Source organism: Oncorhynchus mykiss, chromosome 7 (assembly GCF_057628025.1).
Source record: "Oncorhynchus mykiss isolate SJ-2025 chromosome 7, ASM5762802v1, whole genome shotgun sequence".
Taxonomy (NCBI): Eukaryota; Metazoa; Chordata; class Actinopteri; order Salmoniformes; family Salmonidae; genus Oncorhynchus; species Oncorhynchus mykiss.
Window position 1 is genome coordinate 60164281 of NC_143028.1, and position 20760 is coordinate 60185040.

Genomic DNA, 20760 nt, shown 5'->3' on the forward strand with positions numbered 1-20760 from the left:
TTGAATTTCTGTTTAAAAAAGCTAGCCTTAGCTTTCCTAACTGCCTGTGTATATTGGTTCCTAACTTCCCTGAAAAGTTGCATATCACGGGGGCTATTCGATGCTAATGCAGAACGCCACAGGATGTTTTTGTGCTGGTCAAGGGCAGACAGGTCTGGAGTGAACCAAGGGCTTATCTATTCCTGGTTCTACATTTTTTGAATGGGGCATGTGTCACGAATACCACCGAAGGTGGCTCCCCTTCCTGCTCGGGTGGCGCTCGACGGTCGTTGTCGCCGGTCTATTAGCTGCCACCGATCCCTTTTTCCTTTTTGTTTGTTTTTGTCTAAATGTTTTCACCTGTTCCTTGTTGGGGTTTTGGGATGGGTGTTATTTAAGTTTGTTTTGCCCACTGGTGTTTGTGCGGGCTTGTTGGTTGTTACGTTTGGTGATGTATCGTGTTTTGGTTTTGGGGTTTTTCGTTGTCCAGTGTGCGTCTAGGTTTTGGGTTGGTTTAGCGCCAGTGTTTTGGGCATTCACCCATGTTTTGGATCTGTTACGATTTGAAGAATATTAAAGCGTTTTCCCGTTCATTTCGCTCTCTGCATCTGACTCCTCACTCATTTCACTCACCCGTCGTTACAGCATGCCTATTTAAGATGGTGAGGAAGGGACTTTTAAAGAATAACCAGGCATCCTCTACTGTCGGGATGAGGTCAATGTCATTCCAGGATATCCCGTCCAGGTCGATTAGAAAGGCCTGCTCGCAGAAGTGTTTTAGGGAGCGTTTGACAGTGATGAGGGTGGTCATTTGCTCGCAGACCCATTACGGATCCAGGCAATGAGGCAGTGATCTCTGAGATCTTGGTTGAAAACAGCAGAGGTGTATTTGGAGGGTGAGTTAGTTAGGATGATATCTATGAGGGTGCCCGTGTTTAGGGATTTGGGGTTATATCTGGTAGGTTCATTGATAAATTGTGTGAGATTGAGGGCATCAAGCTTAGATTGTAGGATGGTCGGGGTGTTAAGCATGTCCCAGTTTAGGTCACCTAGCAGCACGAGCTCAGAAGATAGATGGGGGGCAATCAAATCACATATGGTGTTGAGGGCACAGCTGGGGGCAGAGGGTGGTCTATAGCAAGCGGCAACGGTGAGAGACTTGTTTCTGGAAAGGTTCATTTTTAGAAGTAGAAGATCAAATTGTTTGGGTACAGATCTGGATAGTAAGACAGAACTCTGCAGGTTATATTTGCAGTAAATTGCAACACCGCCCCCTTTGGCAGTTCTATCTTGTCTGAAAATGTTATAGTTAGGAATGGAAATTTCAAGGTTTTAGGTGGTCTTCCTAAGCCAGGATTCAGACAAGGTTAGGACATCCGGATTGGTGGAGTGTGCTAGGGCAGTGAATAAAACAAACTTAGGGAGGAGGCTTCTAATGTTAACATGCATGAAACCAAGGCTTTTACGGTTGCAGAAGTCAACAAATGAGAGAGCCTGGGGGATGGGAGTGGAGGTTGACACTGCAGGGCCTGGATTACCCTCTACATCACCAGAGGAACAGAGGAGGAGTAGGATAAGGGTACGCCTAAAAGCTAACAGAACTGGACGCCTAGTACGTTCAGAACAGAGAGTAAAAGGAGCAGATTTCTGGGCACGGTAGAATATATTCAAGGCATAATGTACAGACAAAGGTATAGTAGGATGTGAATACAGTGGGGGTAAACCTGTGCATATAGTGATAATGAAAGAGATATTATCTCTAGAAATAGCATTTAAGCCAGCAGTCCAATGTGCTTTAGATAGCTAGCAGGCCGCAGATTAGTCGCTGTGCGTTCAGGGGTCGTTAGCTGCTATAATTCCAGGTGGGGATTTCTTTTATCATAATGAAAATGTTTTTTTTTTTTAAATAGCTTCAGAGCTTGCGGTAAGAATCCGGAGATATGGAGAAGAATAAGTCAGACTAGCTCTAGTTTGAGTCACGCTGTACAGACTGGCGAGAGTTGTCCGGGATAAAGTTGGCTGATGACCGCTAGCAAAGGATAGCTGACTGCTAGCTAGTGGCTATGGAATGGATTCGATGGGCCTTGTAAGCCAACAGTCCGTTGTGCTCTAGACAGCTAGCATTCAGGGGACGTTAGCTGCGAAGGTCGGAAGGTGAGAGGGTTCAGAGCTTGCGATAGGAATCCGGGGATATGGAGAGAAAAATAGGTCCGGTATGCTCTGGTTGAATCGCGGTGTACAAACTGGCGAGAGCTTTCCGAACTAGGGGTTAGCTGATGACCGTTAGCTGGCTAGTTTATGTTGGAGAGGCTCCAGTAATAGAGGCAAAGAAAAATACTTTCGAGAAAAAGCAGGTCCACACCACATTGGGTGAGGCGGGCTGCAGGAGAGTATTTTGAAGTAAGGGTTTAGAAAAATATAAAAAGATATGCAAAGAAAAATATATAAAAATATATATACATGGGACACGACAAGACGAAGGACAAATACGTCTGACTGCTACGCCATCTTGGATTGATCTAGGAGACAGAACGTGTCTTCTTCCTGAGCGGTGTGACGGCTGTGTGGCCCCATGGTGTTTATACATGCGTACAATTGTTTGTACAGATGAACGTGGTACCTTCAGGCGTTTGGAAATTGTCCGGAACCTCCAGCGACGGTCCCCGGTCTGGAACCTCCGGCGACGGTCCCCGGTCTGGAACCTCCGGCGACGGTCCCCGGTCCGGAACCTCATGCGACGGTCCGGAACCTCCGGCGACGGTCCACGGTCCGGAACCTCATGCGACGGTCCACGGTGCGGAATCTCCAGCGAAGGTCCACGGTGCGGAATCTCCAGCGAAGGTCCACGGTGAGGAACCTCCAGCGATGGTCCACGGTCCGGAACCTCCAGCAACGGTCCATGGTCCGGAACCTCCAGCGAGGATCAACGGTCCAGAGAGTCCAGGTACGGTGTCCAGTTCCGCTCCAGGGCAGGAGCCTTCCTCTGTGCCGGTGCCCAGTCCAGGCATGGTGTCCAGCCCCGCTCCAAGGCCGGAGCCTTACTCTGCACCGATGACCAGTCCAGGCATGGTGTCCAGCCCCGCTCCAAGGCCGGAGCCTTCCTCTGCGCCAGTGCCCCATCCAGGCACGGTGTCCAGTCCCACTCCATGGCAGGAGCCTTCCTCTGCACCGGTGCCCAGTTCAGGCACGGTGTCCAGCCCCGCTCCAAGGACGGAGCCTTCCACTGCGCCGATGACCAATACAGGCACGGTGTCCAGCTCCACTCCAAGGCCGGAGCCTTCCTCTGCGCCGATGACCAGTACAGGCACGGTGTCCAGCCCCGCTCCAAGGCCGGAGCCTTCCTCTGCGCCGGTGCCCCGTCCAGGCATGGTGTCCAGTCCCACTCCATGGCTGGAGCCTTCTTCTGCGCCGATGCCAGGTCCAGGAACGGCGTCCAACCCAACTCCCGGGCCGGAGTCCTCCTCTGTGTTCAGCCCGGGTCAATGGTCGGATCCGGAGTCTGGGAGGAGGGCTACGACCCGCCCCGGAGCCGCCACCGACACTAGTCACCCCCCCCTAACCACCAAATTTGGTTTCAGGTTTTTCGACCGGAGTCCGCACCTTTGAAGGGGGGGGGGGGCTTGTTTCTCTATGGTGTAGTAGGTCAGGGCGTGACTAGGGGGTATTCTAGTTTATAATTTCTATGTTGTGTTCTAGTTTATATTTTCTATGTTGGTATGATTCCCAATTAGAGGCAGCTGGTAATCATTGTCTCTAATTGGGGATCATATTTAAGTAGATATTTCTCCCACCTGTGTTTGTGGGATATTGTTTTGTGTTTGTGCCTGTGAACCACTTAGTCACGTTTAGTTGTTTGTTTATTGATTTATTTGTTTTTGCTTTATGTTTCACTTTTCAATAAAAATGTGTAACTCAAATCCGCTGCGCCTTGGTCCCGTTCTTACGACAACCGTGACACATGGGAAACAGTGTTTAAACCCTTTACAATGAAGATCTGTGAAGTGATTTGGATTTTTACAAATTATCTTTGAAAGACAGGGTCCTGAAAAGGGGACGTTTCTTTTTTTGCTGAGTTTATTGATATATATATATATATATATATATATATATATATTTGTGTGTGTGTGTGTGTGTGTGACATGGTGCATGTGTCTCTTTTATAAAGCACATAACCATGTGTGTGAGGTGAATACTTTTGTTTCACAGTAGATTTGTTTAAGACTCACCAAGAATCTCTGTGGGATTCTGTGTGACCCTGATTTAGCCCACTGCAGTAAAATTTTAATTGTATGTGTGTGTGTGTGTGTGTGTGTGTGTGTGCGTGTGTGTGTGTGTGTGTGTGTGTGTGTGTGTGTGTGTGTGTGTGTGTGTGTGTGTGTGTGTGTGTGGGCTGGTGTTTCGTGGCAATACCTCTGTGTCTGTTGGTGGTTTTGTCGAACATGAGCATGGCATCATCAACCTATGAGAGACAGAGAGACACAAACAGTTCACAAACACAAACAGACTGCACAGAGCTGCAGGACAACAACACAAATTATGAGAAAACAAAAAGATAACTACTTTAAACATTGGAATGAATCAACAACAAAAACATAGCAAACTGGAATGTTATTTGGCCCAAACAGAGAGTACACAGTGGCAGAATACCTGACCAAATCAAATCAAATTTTATTTGTCACATACACATGGTTAGCAGATGTTAATGCGAGTGTAGCGAAATGCTTGTGCTTCTAGTTCCGACAATGCAGTAATAACAAGTAATCTAACTAACAATTCCAAAACTACTGTCTTGTACACAGTGTAAGGGGATAAAGAATATGTACATAATGATATATGAATGAGTGATGGTACAGAGCAGCATAGGCAAGATACAGTAGATGGTATCGAGTACAGTATATACATATGAGATGAGTATGTAAACAAAGTGGCATAGTTAAAGTGGCTAGTGATACATGTATTACATAAGAATACAGTCGATGATATAGAGTACAGTATATACGTATGCATATGAGATGAATAATGTAGGGTAAGTAACATTATATAAGGTAGCATTGTTTAAAGTGGCTAGTGATATATTTACATCATTTCCCATCAATTCCCATTATTAAAGTGGCTGGAGTTGAGTCAGTGTCAGTGTGTTGGCAGCAGCCACTCAATGTTAGTGGTGGCTGTTTAACAGTCTGATGGCCTTGAGATAGAAGCTGTTTTTCAGTCTCTCGGTCCCAGCTTTGATGCACCTGTACTGACCTCGCCTGGATGATAGCGGGGTGAACAGGCAGTGGCTCGGGTGGTTGATGTCCTTGATGATCTTTATGGCCTTCCTGTGACATCGGGTGGTGTAGGTGTCCTGGAGGGCAGGTAGTTTGCCCCCGGTGATGCGTTGTGCAGACCTCACTACCCTCTGGAGAGCCTTACGGTTGAGGGCGGAGCAGTTGCCGTACCAGGCGGTGATACAGCCCGACAGGATGCTCTCGATTGTGCATCTGTAGAAGTTTGTGAGTGCTTTTGGTGACAAGCCAAATTTCTTCAGCCTCCTGAGGTTGAAGAGGCGCTGCTGCGCCTTCTTCACAATGCTGTCTGTGTGAGTGGACCAATTCAGTTTGTCTGTGGTGTGTATGCCGAGGAACTTAAAACTTGCTACCCTCTCCACTACTGTTCCATCGATGTGGATAGGGGGGTGTTCCCTCTGCTGTTTCCTGAAGTCCACAATCATCTCCTTAGTTTTGTTGACGTTGAGTGTGACCACTGTGACTGACCCAAAATGAAGGAAAGCTTTGACTATGTACAGACTCAGTGAGCATAGCCTTGCTATTGAGAGAGGCTGCCATAGGCAGACCTGGCTCTCAAGAGAAGATAGGCTGTGTGCCCATTGCCTACTAAATGAGTTGGAAACAGAGCTGCACTTCCTAACCTCCTGACAAATGTATAGAGATACATATTTCCCTCAGATTACATAGACCCACAAAGAATTTTAAAACAAATCCAATATTGATAAACCCCCATTTCTAGTAGGTTAAATACCAGAGTGCCACCACAGCAGCAATATTTCCCACACTGTTACAACATAGCCAATAATATAACAATGTCTATATTCTTTTAAAATGTTTGTGAGTGAAATGTTTACAGTTATTTTCTGATTGTTTATTTCCCTTTTTGTTGATTGTCTATTCCACTTGCTTTGGCAATGTAAACACATTTCCCCCCATGCCATTAAAACTGTTTGAATTTAACTTCATTGAGAGAGATGAGCTTGGACACCACGCACGCACGCGCACACACGCACAGGCCATTACACAGCATGGGGCTTCATTGTCCCTCCTTCAGGGCCTGTCCTTTGGAGCAAGAGAGGAGAGGGGGCCAACAGATGGAGAAAGAGGAAGGGAGCAGGGGGGTGACAGGTGACAAAGGAGGAGGACAGAAAGAAGGGGGGACAGGAGAAAGAATGTGGGGGAGGTAAAGAGAAAAGCGGAGAATGAGAAGAGATAGGAAAAGGAGGTCCCATCTCTGTGAAGTTAAAGAGTTGCTGTTTAACTCACTCCCAAAGTTCCACACTCTTACAAAAAAAAGTGCTATCTAGAACCATAAAATGGTTATTCGGCTGTCCACATAGGAGAACCCTTTGAAGAACCCATTTTGGTTCAGTGTACACCCCCTTTGGTTCAAGGTAGAACCCCTTTGGTTTGAGGTAGAACACTTTTGGGTTTCATAAAGAACCCTTTACTCAGAAGAGAGACCGAAGAACCCTTTTGGAACCCTTTTTTCTAAGAGTGGAGGAGGGACTATTCTCTCCCCCATTCTCTCTCTCTCTCTCTCTCTCTGTTTGGTAAGGGGGATAAGCTTTTCACAAACTCTGTGTCCTGTTCTCTCTTTGTTTCACTCTCTCTCTTTCTTCTCCTCTCCACAAAGTTTACTATTCCCATGGAGACCCTGTAAAGAATTTAAATTAGGAGAATTCACCCTCCTCTCACTACTCTCACTATGAATAGAACTACAGAGAGGGAGAGAGAGGGGTGGGGGAATGTAGAGAGGGGGACACAGTTGAAAAAGGGCTTACTAGAAGGAGAGAAAATGAATTTTTCGTGGACTTGAAGAGAAGAGAGGAAACGAGAGATAGTTCAGGACAGAATAAAGATGGGAGGCGGATTGGTGCATATGAAAGAGTGGGTTGAGAGTGAAAAGGAGAAAAGAGTTGGGGGCGAGAGAGGGTTGGATGGATGGACAGAAAGACAGACTGAGGGAGAGACAGGGAGAGAAAAAGTGAGAGAGAGAGAGAACAAAGAGAAGTGGGGCTTTGTCAACACGCACCCATTTAATTCTTCCTCGCTTTTCTTTTTTTCTGTCCCACTCCCTGCAGCCCTATTCATGCTGACCTCCTCCCTCCCTGCCCTCTTCGCTCTCCTAAGAAAGTTAGCACAAACTCTCCTCTAATAGAGAAACTGTGAAACTACTCCACGCTTTGCCAGTGAGAGACATCATCAGTTGTACCAACGCTAACACACGCACACACAGCATGACTGCATTGCTATTTTCATTACCTATCAGTGAAGTGCAATGAAACCTAACACAGGGTGAAATGTGAGTGGAGGAAAGCTCTAGACTCAGTTTGATTTCTAACCTTTGAGATCATCTGATAGTGTCTTAATGAAAGCAGTGCATATAAAAAAAAATATTTATTTCAATCTGTCAAGTAAGCTCACACAAGCTGTGCATGTGTGCATCTGTCTCTCTGACTGTGAGAGAAAGATTTTGTGTGTGAGTGTATGTATCTGGGTGTGTGTCCCTGCGTGTGACCATGAAATATGGAAAAGGTCAGGGTTGGAGACCCGTTAGTCCAAGTGAGTCTCTCTCTCTCTTCCACACCACACCACACCACACACACACACACACACACACACACACACACACACACACACACACACACACACACACACACACACACACACACACACACACACACACACACACAACCCCCCCAGTCCACCCTCTGTCCTTCATTCAGTTTCATCTCCCCCTCTCCCTTCACCCTTACGGTCCTTTAAACCCAATGACAGAGCAAAGTCGGGCCAGGGACAGCAAGTGGACAGCTGCAGCACCAGAGACATGTTATCATAAGCGGTGTGTTACATGTTCATTTAGGCCCGTTAGCATTAGGCTAACGCGTGTGGGTGTGAACACAAATCAGTCACCTTCAGCCCTATTATCGAGCTGTGAGGATGGCTAATGGTGAATTATACAAATTTACTAGCTAGCTAACATCTTGAAGCGTATAGCTGTGGGTAAGCTTTATTGCCGTCAGTATCAATAACAAAAGTGTTAGGCCAACTGTTACAGAGTCACTAGGATATGCAACAAGCTATCTTTGTGTCTGAGAGGAAAGTTAGCCTCGAGGCCGAAGTCAAAGGTAAACAACCTGTTGTCCACTGTGTCCAGAGCAGTTTAATACTATCTGGCTGAACTATAGTGTCTAGTATTTACCTCAGCACAGTTCACACTCACTGCCCAGTAGAGAGAGCATGCCCCTTGCAGCATGGCACATAACATTCTCATTAGGTTACATTGACAAGGAACTTTTCAGGAACGTTCTGAGGACATTTTCGGTCACACTCTCACCTCAACCACCTCACTCATTCCTTTCTGTTTCACTCTTCCCTAGCTCTCTTTCCTTCCCTCTCTCTCATCCCTCTCTCCACCCACCTCTCCAAACAAGCCAGCAGACAAAGTGTCCAGTGAAGCCCTCTAATTGCAAACTCACATGGCTGACTGGAGCCCAACTTATCCGTCTGTCCTGTCCACCCCTCTATCTCTCCCCTCCCTCTATCTCTCCACCCCTCTATCTCTCCCCTCCCTCTATCTCTCCACCCCTCTATCTATCCCCTCCCTCTATCTCTCCACCCCTCTATCTCTCCCCTCCTTCTATCTCTCCACCCCTCTATCTCTCCCCCCCTATATCTCTCCCCTCCCTCTATCTCTCCCCTCCCTCTATCTCCACCCCTCCCCTCCCCCCAAATTAGGCCTATAGTTTGCTGACTCTTCAAAGTGAAGCTGGTGCTGTGGAATTATTGCACTGTACTTTGAGGTAGAGTGCTATCCGATGCTTTCCCAGTACTGTTTGGGAGGACAGGTCTGGGAATGGGATAGTGGGAACACCAGGACAGAGTGCCGGGCAACACAGCGGACTTCTGGCCAGGCAAGGCAGGGGTGTAAAATGAGACGCGTCTCTGTGGGATTCTGACCTGCTTCCCAGATAAACATGGTCGCCCGTGAGCGCTGGGATCGGCTCGGTTGAGCAACCCGCGTACAGTTACATCCGGTTGGTCAATCACATCAAAGAAAAAAGGGCTTATGTGTTGCACTACACTGACATTGACCTAATTTGAAAGTGCACAGACCACAATGGTAAGAAACTAACAGTTCTGTTGAGTGTACCAGATGATTTGACGAGACTGTCCATTCTTAAATCAAGTGACAAACTCCCTCCAAAACACGCTGCTGTACAAATCAAATGCTGAAAACGCAATGTGGAAATTTGCAAAGATTTTATTTGGCCCAAGCATCCACTATGTAGAGATACTTGACAGGATCCTCCACCAGAACTTCTTTTCTTCTACCCCCTTTCTCTCAGTCTCTTCCATCCTTTAGTTTATTCCTCTCTCTCCCGCCTCAAAGTGACATCATTAAGCCCCTTCTGAGGGGATGGTGATTCTGTCTTTCTAGAAGGTTTTCTGTCCACTGCTGCTCAATACAGTCAGGACACACTCTTTTAAGTCGGTGAGTGTGAGACATAAGCCTCACACACAGACATACTGCTAAATTACCAAGGGACATTGGCTAAAGCAGGTCACCAAGGCAACATACTGAGACAGGTGCAGGGGGTAAGAGTGTGTTTTGGGATGGGGTGTGTGTGTGTGTGTGTTTATGATAGTGTGTGTGTTTTTTTATGTGTGTGTGGGGGGGGGGGGGGGGGGGGGTCTCGTGGCAAGAGCAGCTGTTGCATTAGATTAGTTCAGAATTAGAGATCCTTCTCCTCCTCCTCCCCACTATCCTCCCTCCCTAACTACACCTCTCTCTCACTAAAACCTCTTCACTCGTTCTCCCCCTAACACCTCCCGCCACTTCACTCGTTCTCCCCCTAACACCTTCCACCTCTTCACTCGTTCTCTCCCTAACACCTCTCACCTTTTCACTCGTTCTCTCCCAAACACCTCTCCACTTGTTCTCTCCCTAACACCTCTCCACCTCTTCACTCGTTCTCTCCCTAACACTTTATACCTCTTCACTCGTTCTCTCCCTAATACCTCTCCACTTGTTCTCTCCCTAACACCTCTCCACCTCTTCACTTGTTCTCTCCCCAACACCTCTCCACCTCTTCACTCGTTCTCTCCCGAACACCTCCCGCCTCTTCACTCGTTCTCTCCCTAACACCTCTCCACCTCTTCACTCGTTCTCTCCCTAACACCTCTCCAACTCTTAACTCGTTCTCTCCCTAACACCTCTCCACCTCTTCACTCGTTCTCTCCCTAACACTTCCCACCTCTTCACTCGTTCTCTCCCTAACACCTCCCTACCTCTCCACTCGTTCTATCCCTAACACCTCTCCACTCGTTCTATCCCTAACACCTCTCCACCTCTTCACTCGTTCTCTCCCTAACACCTCTCCAACTCTTAACTCGTTCTCTCCCTAACACCTCTCCACCTCTTCACTCGTTCTCTCCCTAACACATCCCACATCTTCACTCGTTCTCTCCCTAACACCTCTCCACCCGTTCTATCCCTAACACCTTTCCAACTCTTCACTCGTTCTCTCCCTAACACCTCCCTACCTCTCCACTCGTTCTATCCCTAACACCTCTTCACCCCTCACTCGTTCTCTCCCTAACACCTCTCCACCTCTTCACTCGTTCTCTCCCTAACACCTCTCCACCTCTTCACTCGTTCTCTCCCTAACACTTCCCACCTCTTCACTCATTCTCTCCCTAACACAGCTCCACCTCTTCACTCATTCTCTCCCTAACACCGCTCCACCTCTTCACTCGTTCTCTCCCTAACACCGCTCCACCTCTTCCTTCCCACTGATTCAAGACTGTTTGTCAACTTTCTTTCCATCTGTTCCACTTGTCATCCCTTTATGACACTTGTTCTTCAGCCTATTTGGAACCTCTCTTATATTTGAGTGAGAGTTGGTTCTTCTCATACATGTCTGTGTTCCTCTTCTCTCCTGCAGCTTGAAAACACTTCCCTTCTGAGTACCCCAACCTCTCTCCAGGTGGTGTCCCTCTTTCTCCCCCTTCCCTCTTTCTCTCTCTCTATCCACTCCTCTGTCATCCCAGCATGAGTTTGCCTTTCACTGCATCTCATTCAAATAGGCTTAACTGGCTTGAAGAAAAATTGAACAGCCGAAGCAACTCAAACAACAACAACGGGAGAAAAATGGAAGACAGAAGTGCTAATATCCATCAGAATGCCTTTTGACAGTAAATATCAAACATAATGTTGTTGTGTTCCCTCTTTTGGGATCCCTCTCTCCCTCTTCTCTTCCTCCCTTTCAACTGTTCTCTGAAATTAGCCACGCTTACCCTGTCTCTAACCCAAATGTGGAATAAGAGAAAAAGAGAGAGAAACAGGGAGACACATAGACTGAGAAAACATGAGATATAGAGTGATGGGGGAGAACTGGAGAACTACTACTGATTCAATATATACAAGTAGTACAGGGATGGGCAACTTTGATGGGGTGGGGGAACAAAAAAATGTTGTACAGCTAATTTCCTGCCATTCTAAACATTTTGCCATTGGGTGGAAAGAAGTGTTTGCAATTTTTAATATGATATTTGAGTGACACTGACTAACAAAATCAATGAGGGCCTGCCGGGCTCTAATTCGACCTTGATTACTACAAGTTTAGATAGCTGGCCAATCTAAAAAAACGAGTCACTATCAGGGACTGACATAACAAGAGAAAACCCATTGATGGACAAACACATTTCTAAATTGCACCTTGTTCTACTATTCTGCCTCACAACAGTAAGTTGAGTTCCCCAAAAAAATCGACATTTTATCCGAGGGCTTTCAAATGGTGGCCTGTCTGCATGCGGCCCGCCAGTTCCCGATCCCTGATCATGTCAACAAACGTGTCTTAAGACAGTGTGTCACATTTACCTTTCCAAACTGGTCAAAGTACTGCTTCACGTCTTCGATGGTTGTGTTCACAGAGAGACCTCCCACAAATATCTTCTTTGTCCTGGTCACCAGCTGACAACACAGGGGAAGAGGACACACAATCATTAACACGCAGCAAATTGAAAAGGTAGATGTTTCAGATAATAAAGCTCTAAGATCTGTTAAGCAGTAAAAAAAAAAATATCTAGGGCGGTGGTTGCCAGGCACTCGGAACAGCATAGTACAGTAATAACACAATTCATTTGACCCAGTGTGTGACTGTGTGTATGAGTGTGTATGTGTGCATGAGTCTTTAGGCTGGTAGAGCCACCCCGTTTCTTATGTATTGGGGTCATATACAGGTCGGATGAGGTTGGGGGTAAGGGAGGACGGAGGATTACTGCCCCTTCATCACGTGAACGGAATATAGGAACATAATCTGGTGCGCCAGGCAGGCCTCTCCTGATGATACATGGCGGCTGTGACGTCACCTAGGCATCTAGGAGTTAACCCTGGCAGGGATGAGAACTCACCTTGGGCTGGGCTCTACGAGGAAACGCTACCTTGGGATCAATCTGGAAAGAGAGGGAGATCGAGAGAGCAAGGGAGAGACGATGTGTTAGAAACAGACGGAGAAAAACATTTAGAGACCATACTGGTAATTGTGACTCAAAGTTCAAGACAATGGATCACAAACTTGAATGATACAAACTTTATGATACAAAGCTTTTCTGGTATTTGAAAAGTATTACATTCCATTTCTTTGACAATCCCCAACCTGTGATACACTGGAATTATATGACTTTATCCAATGTAGTGGCAGACTGCATACCACCAGCCTGGTCCCAGATCTGCTTGTTCTGTCTGGCAAACTCCTATGGTCACGCCATATGAGTTGGCAAGACAGCAAGAACAGATCTGGGACCGGGCTAGCATACCACAGTATAATACTCTACAATAGCAACAAACAAAAAAACTTTAAGTTCACACAGTATATCAATGAATAGACTCATGTTGACAGTGAGTACTTGTGGAAAACACTGTCTGAACTGAGAAAAAAGCTTCTGTGCAAATCAGAGCATTGTATGCTGTGGAAAATTTGCATAAAGGCTCAGGTTTTCAAGTCAAATCAGGGGCTGCGGTCGTGTGAGGCTCTGTTGGTATGAGCATTGGTCTAGGAATGGCAGGGTTACGGGTTCCATTCATGCTGGGGTTACATACTACTAAAATCTACAATGACTGTACAAAACATTAGGAAAGTGATTTTGAACAGGGTATGGTAGTAGGTGCAACGGTTTGAGCGTGTCAAGAACTGCAACTCTGCTGGGTTTCTCACGCTCAACAGTTACCTGTGTGTATCATTAATGGTTGTCCACCCAAAGGACATCCAGCCAACTTGACACAAGTGTGGGAAGCATTGGGAGTCAACATGGGCCCGCATCGCTGTGGAACGCTATCGACACCGTGTAGCGTCCATGCCCGACGAATTGAGACTGTTCTGAGGCCAAAAGGGGGTGCAACTCAATATTAGGAAGGTGTTCTTAATGTTTTGTACACTCAGTGTATGTACTCACTCTACTTTTAGTCACTCTGGATAAAAGCATCTGCTAAATGACACATTAATGGCTGATGTTTGAGTGAGACAGAGGGCTCCTCCTCACCCCATGGTGTAGGATGGAGAGGAGGGGAGGACTGTCATCTCCGGCTGCCTTCAGTGTCAGAGGGTACTGTTGACGACGGAAGGGGACTACATAGCATGGCTACGTTGGCAGGTGTGGCACAACAGCTCTTGTTGAGTGTTGAGCACCTGGAACTTTTCAAATTCTGCTTCTCATTTACCCCGTATGCCTGGAAGAAACCATGAATTCTACTGATGATCTCACACTTGACGCTCGATACATATGCCTAATGACACTTGACTGAATTGGCCCTTGTGGCAGAGTGATCACACCATGATACAAACAATAATTTTTGGGGTCAAACAAGAGCCTGATCATCCCAATAGTTTAGTGCCATTTTATTTCAAAACATTCCTATCAAGCATGTTCCTGTTCCCTCTAGTGCTCATGAATCAGTAAAACAAAGCATGTTCCTGTTCCCTCTAGTGCTCATGAATCAGTAAAACAAAGCATGTTCATGTTCCCTCTAGTGCTCATGAATCAGTAAAACAAAGCATGTTCCTGTTCCCTCTAGTGCTCATGAATCAGTAAAACAAAGCATGTTCATGTTCCCTCTAGTGCTCATGAATCAGTAAAACAAAGCATGTTCCTGTTCCCTCTAGGGCTCATGAATCAGTAAAACAAAGCATGTTCCTGTTCCCTCTAGTGCTCATGAATCAGTAAAACAAAGCATGTTCCTGTTCCCTCTAGTGCTCATGAATCAGTAAAACAAAGCATGTTCATGTTCCCTCTAGGGCTCATGAATCAGTAAAACAAAGCATGTTCATGTTCCCTCTAGTGCTCATGAATCAGTAAAACAAAGCATGTTCCTGTTCCCTCTAGTGCTCATGAATCAGTAAAACAAAGCATGTTCCTGTTCCCTCTAGTGCTCATGAATCAGTAAAACAAAGCATGTTCATGTTCCCTCTAGTGCTCATGAATCAGTAAAACAAAGCATGTTCCTGTTCCCTCTAGTGCTCATGAATCAGTAAAACAAAGCATGTTCGTCATAACGATAGAAAAACACATCAAAGAGGAAAGGACCGACACCCCTAACTAAGTATTGGACCTAAAGTATCGACTACTAGAGTTGTGCTATAAGCTACATAGGCTACATCTTGCCATGCTGTTTAGTATCATTACATTATAAAGACATGACAGGGTACAGATCTACAGCACCTTGAATGAAGCAGAAAGCAGGTAGGTATATATAGGTATCGATAGTACAGTGAATGTTCGGACTACATGGCCGCTATAGGAAACTATTTTAGTTTAGCCCAAATCAGTCTATTCCACAAACCAGGAGCAATTTCCCAACTAACATCCATAAATATTCAGAAACATGTCCTTGATCGCGAATAACAACTTAAAATGGCAATGGTATAACTGACTTAATAACATATTCTACGTTATAAAGCAGAGAATAATAGTAACAAAGTTATAACTGAGTTTATAAATGTTCGCCGGCCAACTTCTCTTGCTTTGTGACATACATCCCGGGTGGATACTAGAGAGCAGAGAAGGATCCCATCAAGCCAGAGCGTATTGGTTGAGTGCTTTATGTTAAAGGAATACAAATCAAATTTTATTTGTCTCATGCGCCGAATACAATTTCACCTTACAGTGAAATGCTTACTCACACGCCCTTAACCAACAACGCAGTTTTGGGAAACATACCCCAAAAATTAAGAAATAAAGTAACAAATAATTAATACTCTGAGACCTTTATCTACTTCCACAGAGTTAGATTAACTTATGGATAGCATTTCATTGTCTCTGTGTCCAGTATGAAGGAATGACTGGAAGTCTATTGTTATCTGCTAGCATGATAGGGGATACCTAACGCTAGCAGACTTCCAGTCATTGGTTAACGCTAGTTAGTAATTGCACTAGCGCTAGTTGGCAACTTCCTTCAAACTGCACGCAGAGAAATAAAAATGTTATCCACAAGTTCATCTGACTCTGGGGAAGTAGATTAATTTCCAACATCCCGAGGTATCCCTTTAGGACTAGACTACATCCGATAGTCACCTCAAACTGCCAAACCTATCCTATCCTATATGTTTAAAACTGAAACAAACAAACAAAGTGAAGGCATTACAAATCATCATTAGCACCCAGTTGCCAACACATGTCGCAAAGGCAGAGAACAACATAAAAAGTTGCAGTCTTACAACATTCGCATTATACTCTCACAGCACTACTGATATTTTCACATTTTTATCTCGTGTATTTTTTTCTTTTTCGGATCGGGATGGGGGAAGAGATAGAATGAAAGCAAGAATGAACTGAATAAACAGTAAGAACTAGGGTGGCAGGTAGTCTATTGGTAGCCTAGTGGTTAAGGGATACTTTGGGATGTTGGCAATGAGGCCTGTTATCTACAGATGAACTCGTGGATAAAAAATGTATGTCTTGAAGGAAGTTAGAGGTAGTTCGGCGCGCCAATGCTAACTAGCATTAGAGCAATGATTGGAAGTCTATGGGTATGACTTCCAGTTATTGCGCTAACGCTAGTTAGGAATTGCGTTAGCACTAGTTAGCAACTTCCTTCAAACTACACGCGGAGACATAAAAGTTATCCACGAGTTCATCAGACGCTGTGGATGTAGATAAACATACGTATTGCTTTAAGTATCCCTTTAAGAGCTTTGGGCAAGAAACCGAAACGTTGCAGGTTCAAATCCCCGAGCCGACTAGGTGAAAAATCTGTGCCCTTGAGCAAGGCACTTAACTATAATTGCTCTTGTAAGTCACTCTGGATAAGAGTGTCTGCTAAACTAAACATGTAAATGTAAACCAAAGAGGAGTGAAGGGGAGGGTGAAAAGGATGAAAAGGGAGATAGGCCTAGATCGAGGAAGAGGAAAAGATGTGAGAGAAAGAGAAAGCGTGACCATTCATTTTAAAACAAAAACTCCACCGCGTGTGTGCAGGGAGTCCTGGCCCAGAAGGCAGCCCTTCTGATTTGATTAATTAACAGGACAAAAGGAGGAAAAAACAGATGGGCCCACAGAGGCACAGGCCCACAGAGGCACAGGCCCACAGAGGCACAGGCCCACAGAGGAACAGGCCCACAGAGGCACAGGCCCACAGAGGAACAGGGGACCCCTCCCCCCCCCCCACACACACACACTCATTGTGCGGTTAAACACCTAAAACACGCACACCCACACAATATGCTCCACCAAATCACTGTTTTTTCTAACACTCTCATTCACAAAATGTTTGCGAGGAAAACACACACAAATAGTTAACAAAAATGTGCTATCCTATCATCTCATAATTCAAGACATTATAAAATCTGTTTAGAAACAGCCATAACAAGACATTTGGAAGGTGGCTAGGCTATTGTACCACTGTGGACAGCGATTGGATTTGGGTCTGGGCTATCGGGGTCAATCTGCACAGCTGAACAATGGCAGAGTAATTAGTTAACGAAGGCCCCCTACCCCTAAGACCCAGCTAGGACAACCTGTGTGTGTGTGTGTGTGTGTGTGTGTTTTAATGTGCGAGTGAATGTGTGTGTGAGTGTTTTCATGTGTGTTTGTGAGTGTGTGTGTGTGTGTGTGTGTGTGTGTGTGTGTGTGTGTGTGTGTGTGTGTGACTTGATCAATTCCTTCAGGAGGGAAGATACACATTCAGGGATGATGCTATACTTCAGAAGAAACACTTTATTTCCTTCAATCCGATTAGGTTCCTTTCAGATCCATACTAATTACAGACCAGGGCCTCTCTGTCTCTCTCTTCCTTTCCATCTTCTCCTCCATCCCCTTCTCTGTCTCCTCTGCCCACCACCACCAGAGCGCTAATCTCCACAGAGCCATGACCTGCGACATTGCAAACAGCTAATGTTAATGCTAACCTAGTTCTCATCCCATATTTAGAATTTTTAGGTCTCACCCCATATGGAGACCAATCACTCACCAGTAAACAGACACACAGCCAAATCCAATGATCAGATTTGCAAGCGTAGCAGATTTTGTAATCATGCTAAATCTCTTTACTTGCTCTGAGTCCAGTAATGAGTTATACCCTTGTGACAAAAACATTTAATAGCCTTTTCTTGGTGAGGCATCTCAGCATTGATAGCTAACTTTAACCAGGCCTGTGGCATTTTTTAAAATTGAACTTGGCAAGTCAGTTAAGAACAAATTCTTATTTACAAGGACGGCCTACACCGGCCAAACCCGGACAACACTGGGCCAATGGGACTCGCAATCATGGCCGGTTGTGATACAGCCTGGAATCGAACCAGGGTGTCTGTAGTGACACCTTAGACTGCAGCGGTCATCACTAAACTGCTCTAGAATTACTAACATCAGTAGACTGTCCATTCATGTATGTATTAGAATATGTAAATACATGTATGCATAAAGCATTGTTAGTAATCGGGCCAGTAATCTGCCTAAATTATAATCAACATAATTGTGTATTAATCTAATGCAATGGTTAACTACATGTAATAGTAACGTTTATGGGCAGTTTATGACCAAATCAAATCAAACTTTATTTGTCACATGCACCGAATACAACAAGTGCAGATAGACCTTACCGTGAAATGCTTACTGACAAGCCCTTAACCAGACCTTCAAATATGATATTAAAGTGTAACCAAAGTTATTTCTCTTTCTCACACTCTTCATGAGGTATATTTAACGCAGTAGGATTAACATACCTAATAAACTGATTGGTTTACTTAGCTGTGTTGTGCTAGAACATCAACAAAAAATTGTGTGGGCTTGGAATTTGACTACGTGCTTTGGAAATCCATGCAATCCAAACTTACGTTGTACTAGTAACGACGATTTGATGTGCTAAAGTCTATTAGTAATATACTATATTTGTTTTGCATAGTCAAAATAGTACTTGGGTCTAGTTCATTAGGCATCAAATGGAATAAATATGACTTAGACAGGACTACCCAGACTAGTCCAATAAGAAAGACTAATTTCCATTTTCCGGTACAAAACATTTTCCCATTAGGTGCACTAATAAAAAACGACCCTGGATAGTCCTACTGCAGACAGGAAACAACACGGGTCCTCTTTTCTATGCACTACATCACACTACTGCCCTGTGTCCAAGTCCTCTGAAGTAGCCAAACAAGTAGAACAAAATATCAACAATATGCATCGCTCATAGAAAACGTATTCAATTGGTCAATAGTGTCATTGTCAATAACAACACGAAAGTTGGCTTCTGAGGGGCGAGGCCTAACTTGAGATATGGGTGACTAAGCCCTTTCCTGCAGTCAGTGACCAAAAGCGCCCTCTTTGGCCTCATGGGTGGAATGCAAACTCAAAATTGAATAAATTTCAACTCTATACCTGACATGGTACAAGTGGCTTCTTTTTTTAAGCCCATAACCATGTGTGTGAGGTGTAGGTATCCGCCTTTCCCTTTCCTTTATATGATTAGACTGTGCTATGTTTTCTATCTGAAAATTACAATTAGCAACACAGACTTTCCTAATCACGTAGTTGGCAAAAATACATCACATCTCTTCTATTTGTCCCCAGCTCTTTGATTTTACAGTGTCAAGCGTATTGTCACTGCTTTTCAAAGTGCTTAAACTTGCCCCCATTCCTACTGCCAAACCCCTCTCATTCACCTTGGCCTTTCTCTCTCTGTTTCTTTCTCACCCTCCATGGGGTTAGCATAGAAAAAAAACACTCAAAGTGTGGAACATTCTTTCTAATTCCAGAAAGGAATTTCACTCTCCTTCTCATCTCATGCTGGTCAAACAATAGCCATCCACAAGGGAGAGGGAAAACGGTTTGGAGGGAGAGAGGGAGGGAGTTTTCGAGAGGTAAAAGTGCACAAGGAAAGTAGAAGAGATGGTACAAAAAGAGGACAGGCTGAAATAGGTGAATAGATAGGCAGAGAGAAGGTGAGGGACATTGAGAAGTTAAAAATATGGAAGAGTCAGATAGAGAGAGAAAGCACGAGAGAGAGAAATGTTTGATGTAGATTGTAAAATTATGAGGAAAAAACATAGAACACTACCAACCAAAAGCACTGAGACCCAAATAATGGTGAATTATGCCTTCGTTGCTGTGAGACTTTAAAACTCTATAAACGTACACTCAGAACCATAAAAGCACAGTACAACAGCAAGCAGCTGACACTAATTGAAGAGTCCATAAACACAAACAACTTCTGGCAAAATTGGATAAAAAAAAAATTTGCGATACAAAATGGTGACATATGGACAACCCATATTAAAACACTCTACAACACTGTTCAAATTGACACAAACGCAGAACAACGCCAAATTCACGAGAAGTTGAATGGTTTAGAAAAAGCTATAAAGGACAATCAAAATCCATTGGACTCCCCAATTACTGACCAGGAGCTCTATAAGAAACTTCAGGCCCTCAAATTTAAAAAATCATGTGGACCTGATGGCATCCTAAATGAGATGCTCAAACTCACTAGTGCAAAATGTCAATTGGCTATTTTGAAACGGTTTAATTTCATCCTGAGTGTAGGTTATTTCCCTGACATCTGGAATCAAGGACTCATAACCCCAATCTTTAAGAACGGAGACAATTTGGCCCTAACAATTACAGAGGTATTTGTGTGAACAGTAACCTGTGGAAGGTTTTCTGTAGTATTATAAATATAAGAGTTCTAAACTTCCTTAATAAGCACAATGTATTGAGTAAAAGCCAAATTGGATTTATACCAAAACATCGCACGACTGATCATATTTACACCCTACACACCCTGATAGATAAACATGTCCACGAAAATAATACCAAAATATACGCTTGCTTTATCTACTTCCAAAAAGCGTTTGATTCTATTTGGCATACAGGACTGTTCTGCAAAGTTATTGAAAGTGGTGTAGGGGGTAAAACATATGACATAATTAAATCAATGTTTACTGGCAATACGTGCAGCATTAAAATTGGCAAGAAAATAACCAAATTCTTTAACCAGGGACGGGGCCTTCGCCAGGGT

At 44.6% G+C, this 20760-nt stretch overlaps 1 protein-coding gene across 2 annotated transcripts in view; it reads right to left on the reverse strand.

Annotated features, from left to right (window-relative positions):
• The window catches only part of LOC110528278 (RNA-binding protein Musashi homolog 1), a 46838-nt gene that overhangs the window by 15276 nt on the left and 10802 nt on the right, over window positions 1-20760 (reverse strand). For both annotated transcript variants that reach the window (XM_021610213.3, XM_021610214.3), the window contains exons 5-7: window positions 12669-12710; window positions 12136-12228; window positions 4390-4438 (exon numbers count right to left, since the gene is read on the reverse strand). In XM_021610213.3, the coding sequence (XP_021465888.1) occupies window positions 4390-4438; window positions 12136-12228; window positions 12669-12710 (184 nt within the window). The remainder of the gene's footprint in view (window positions 1-4389; window positions 4439-12135; window positions 12229-12668; window positions 12711-20760) is intronic.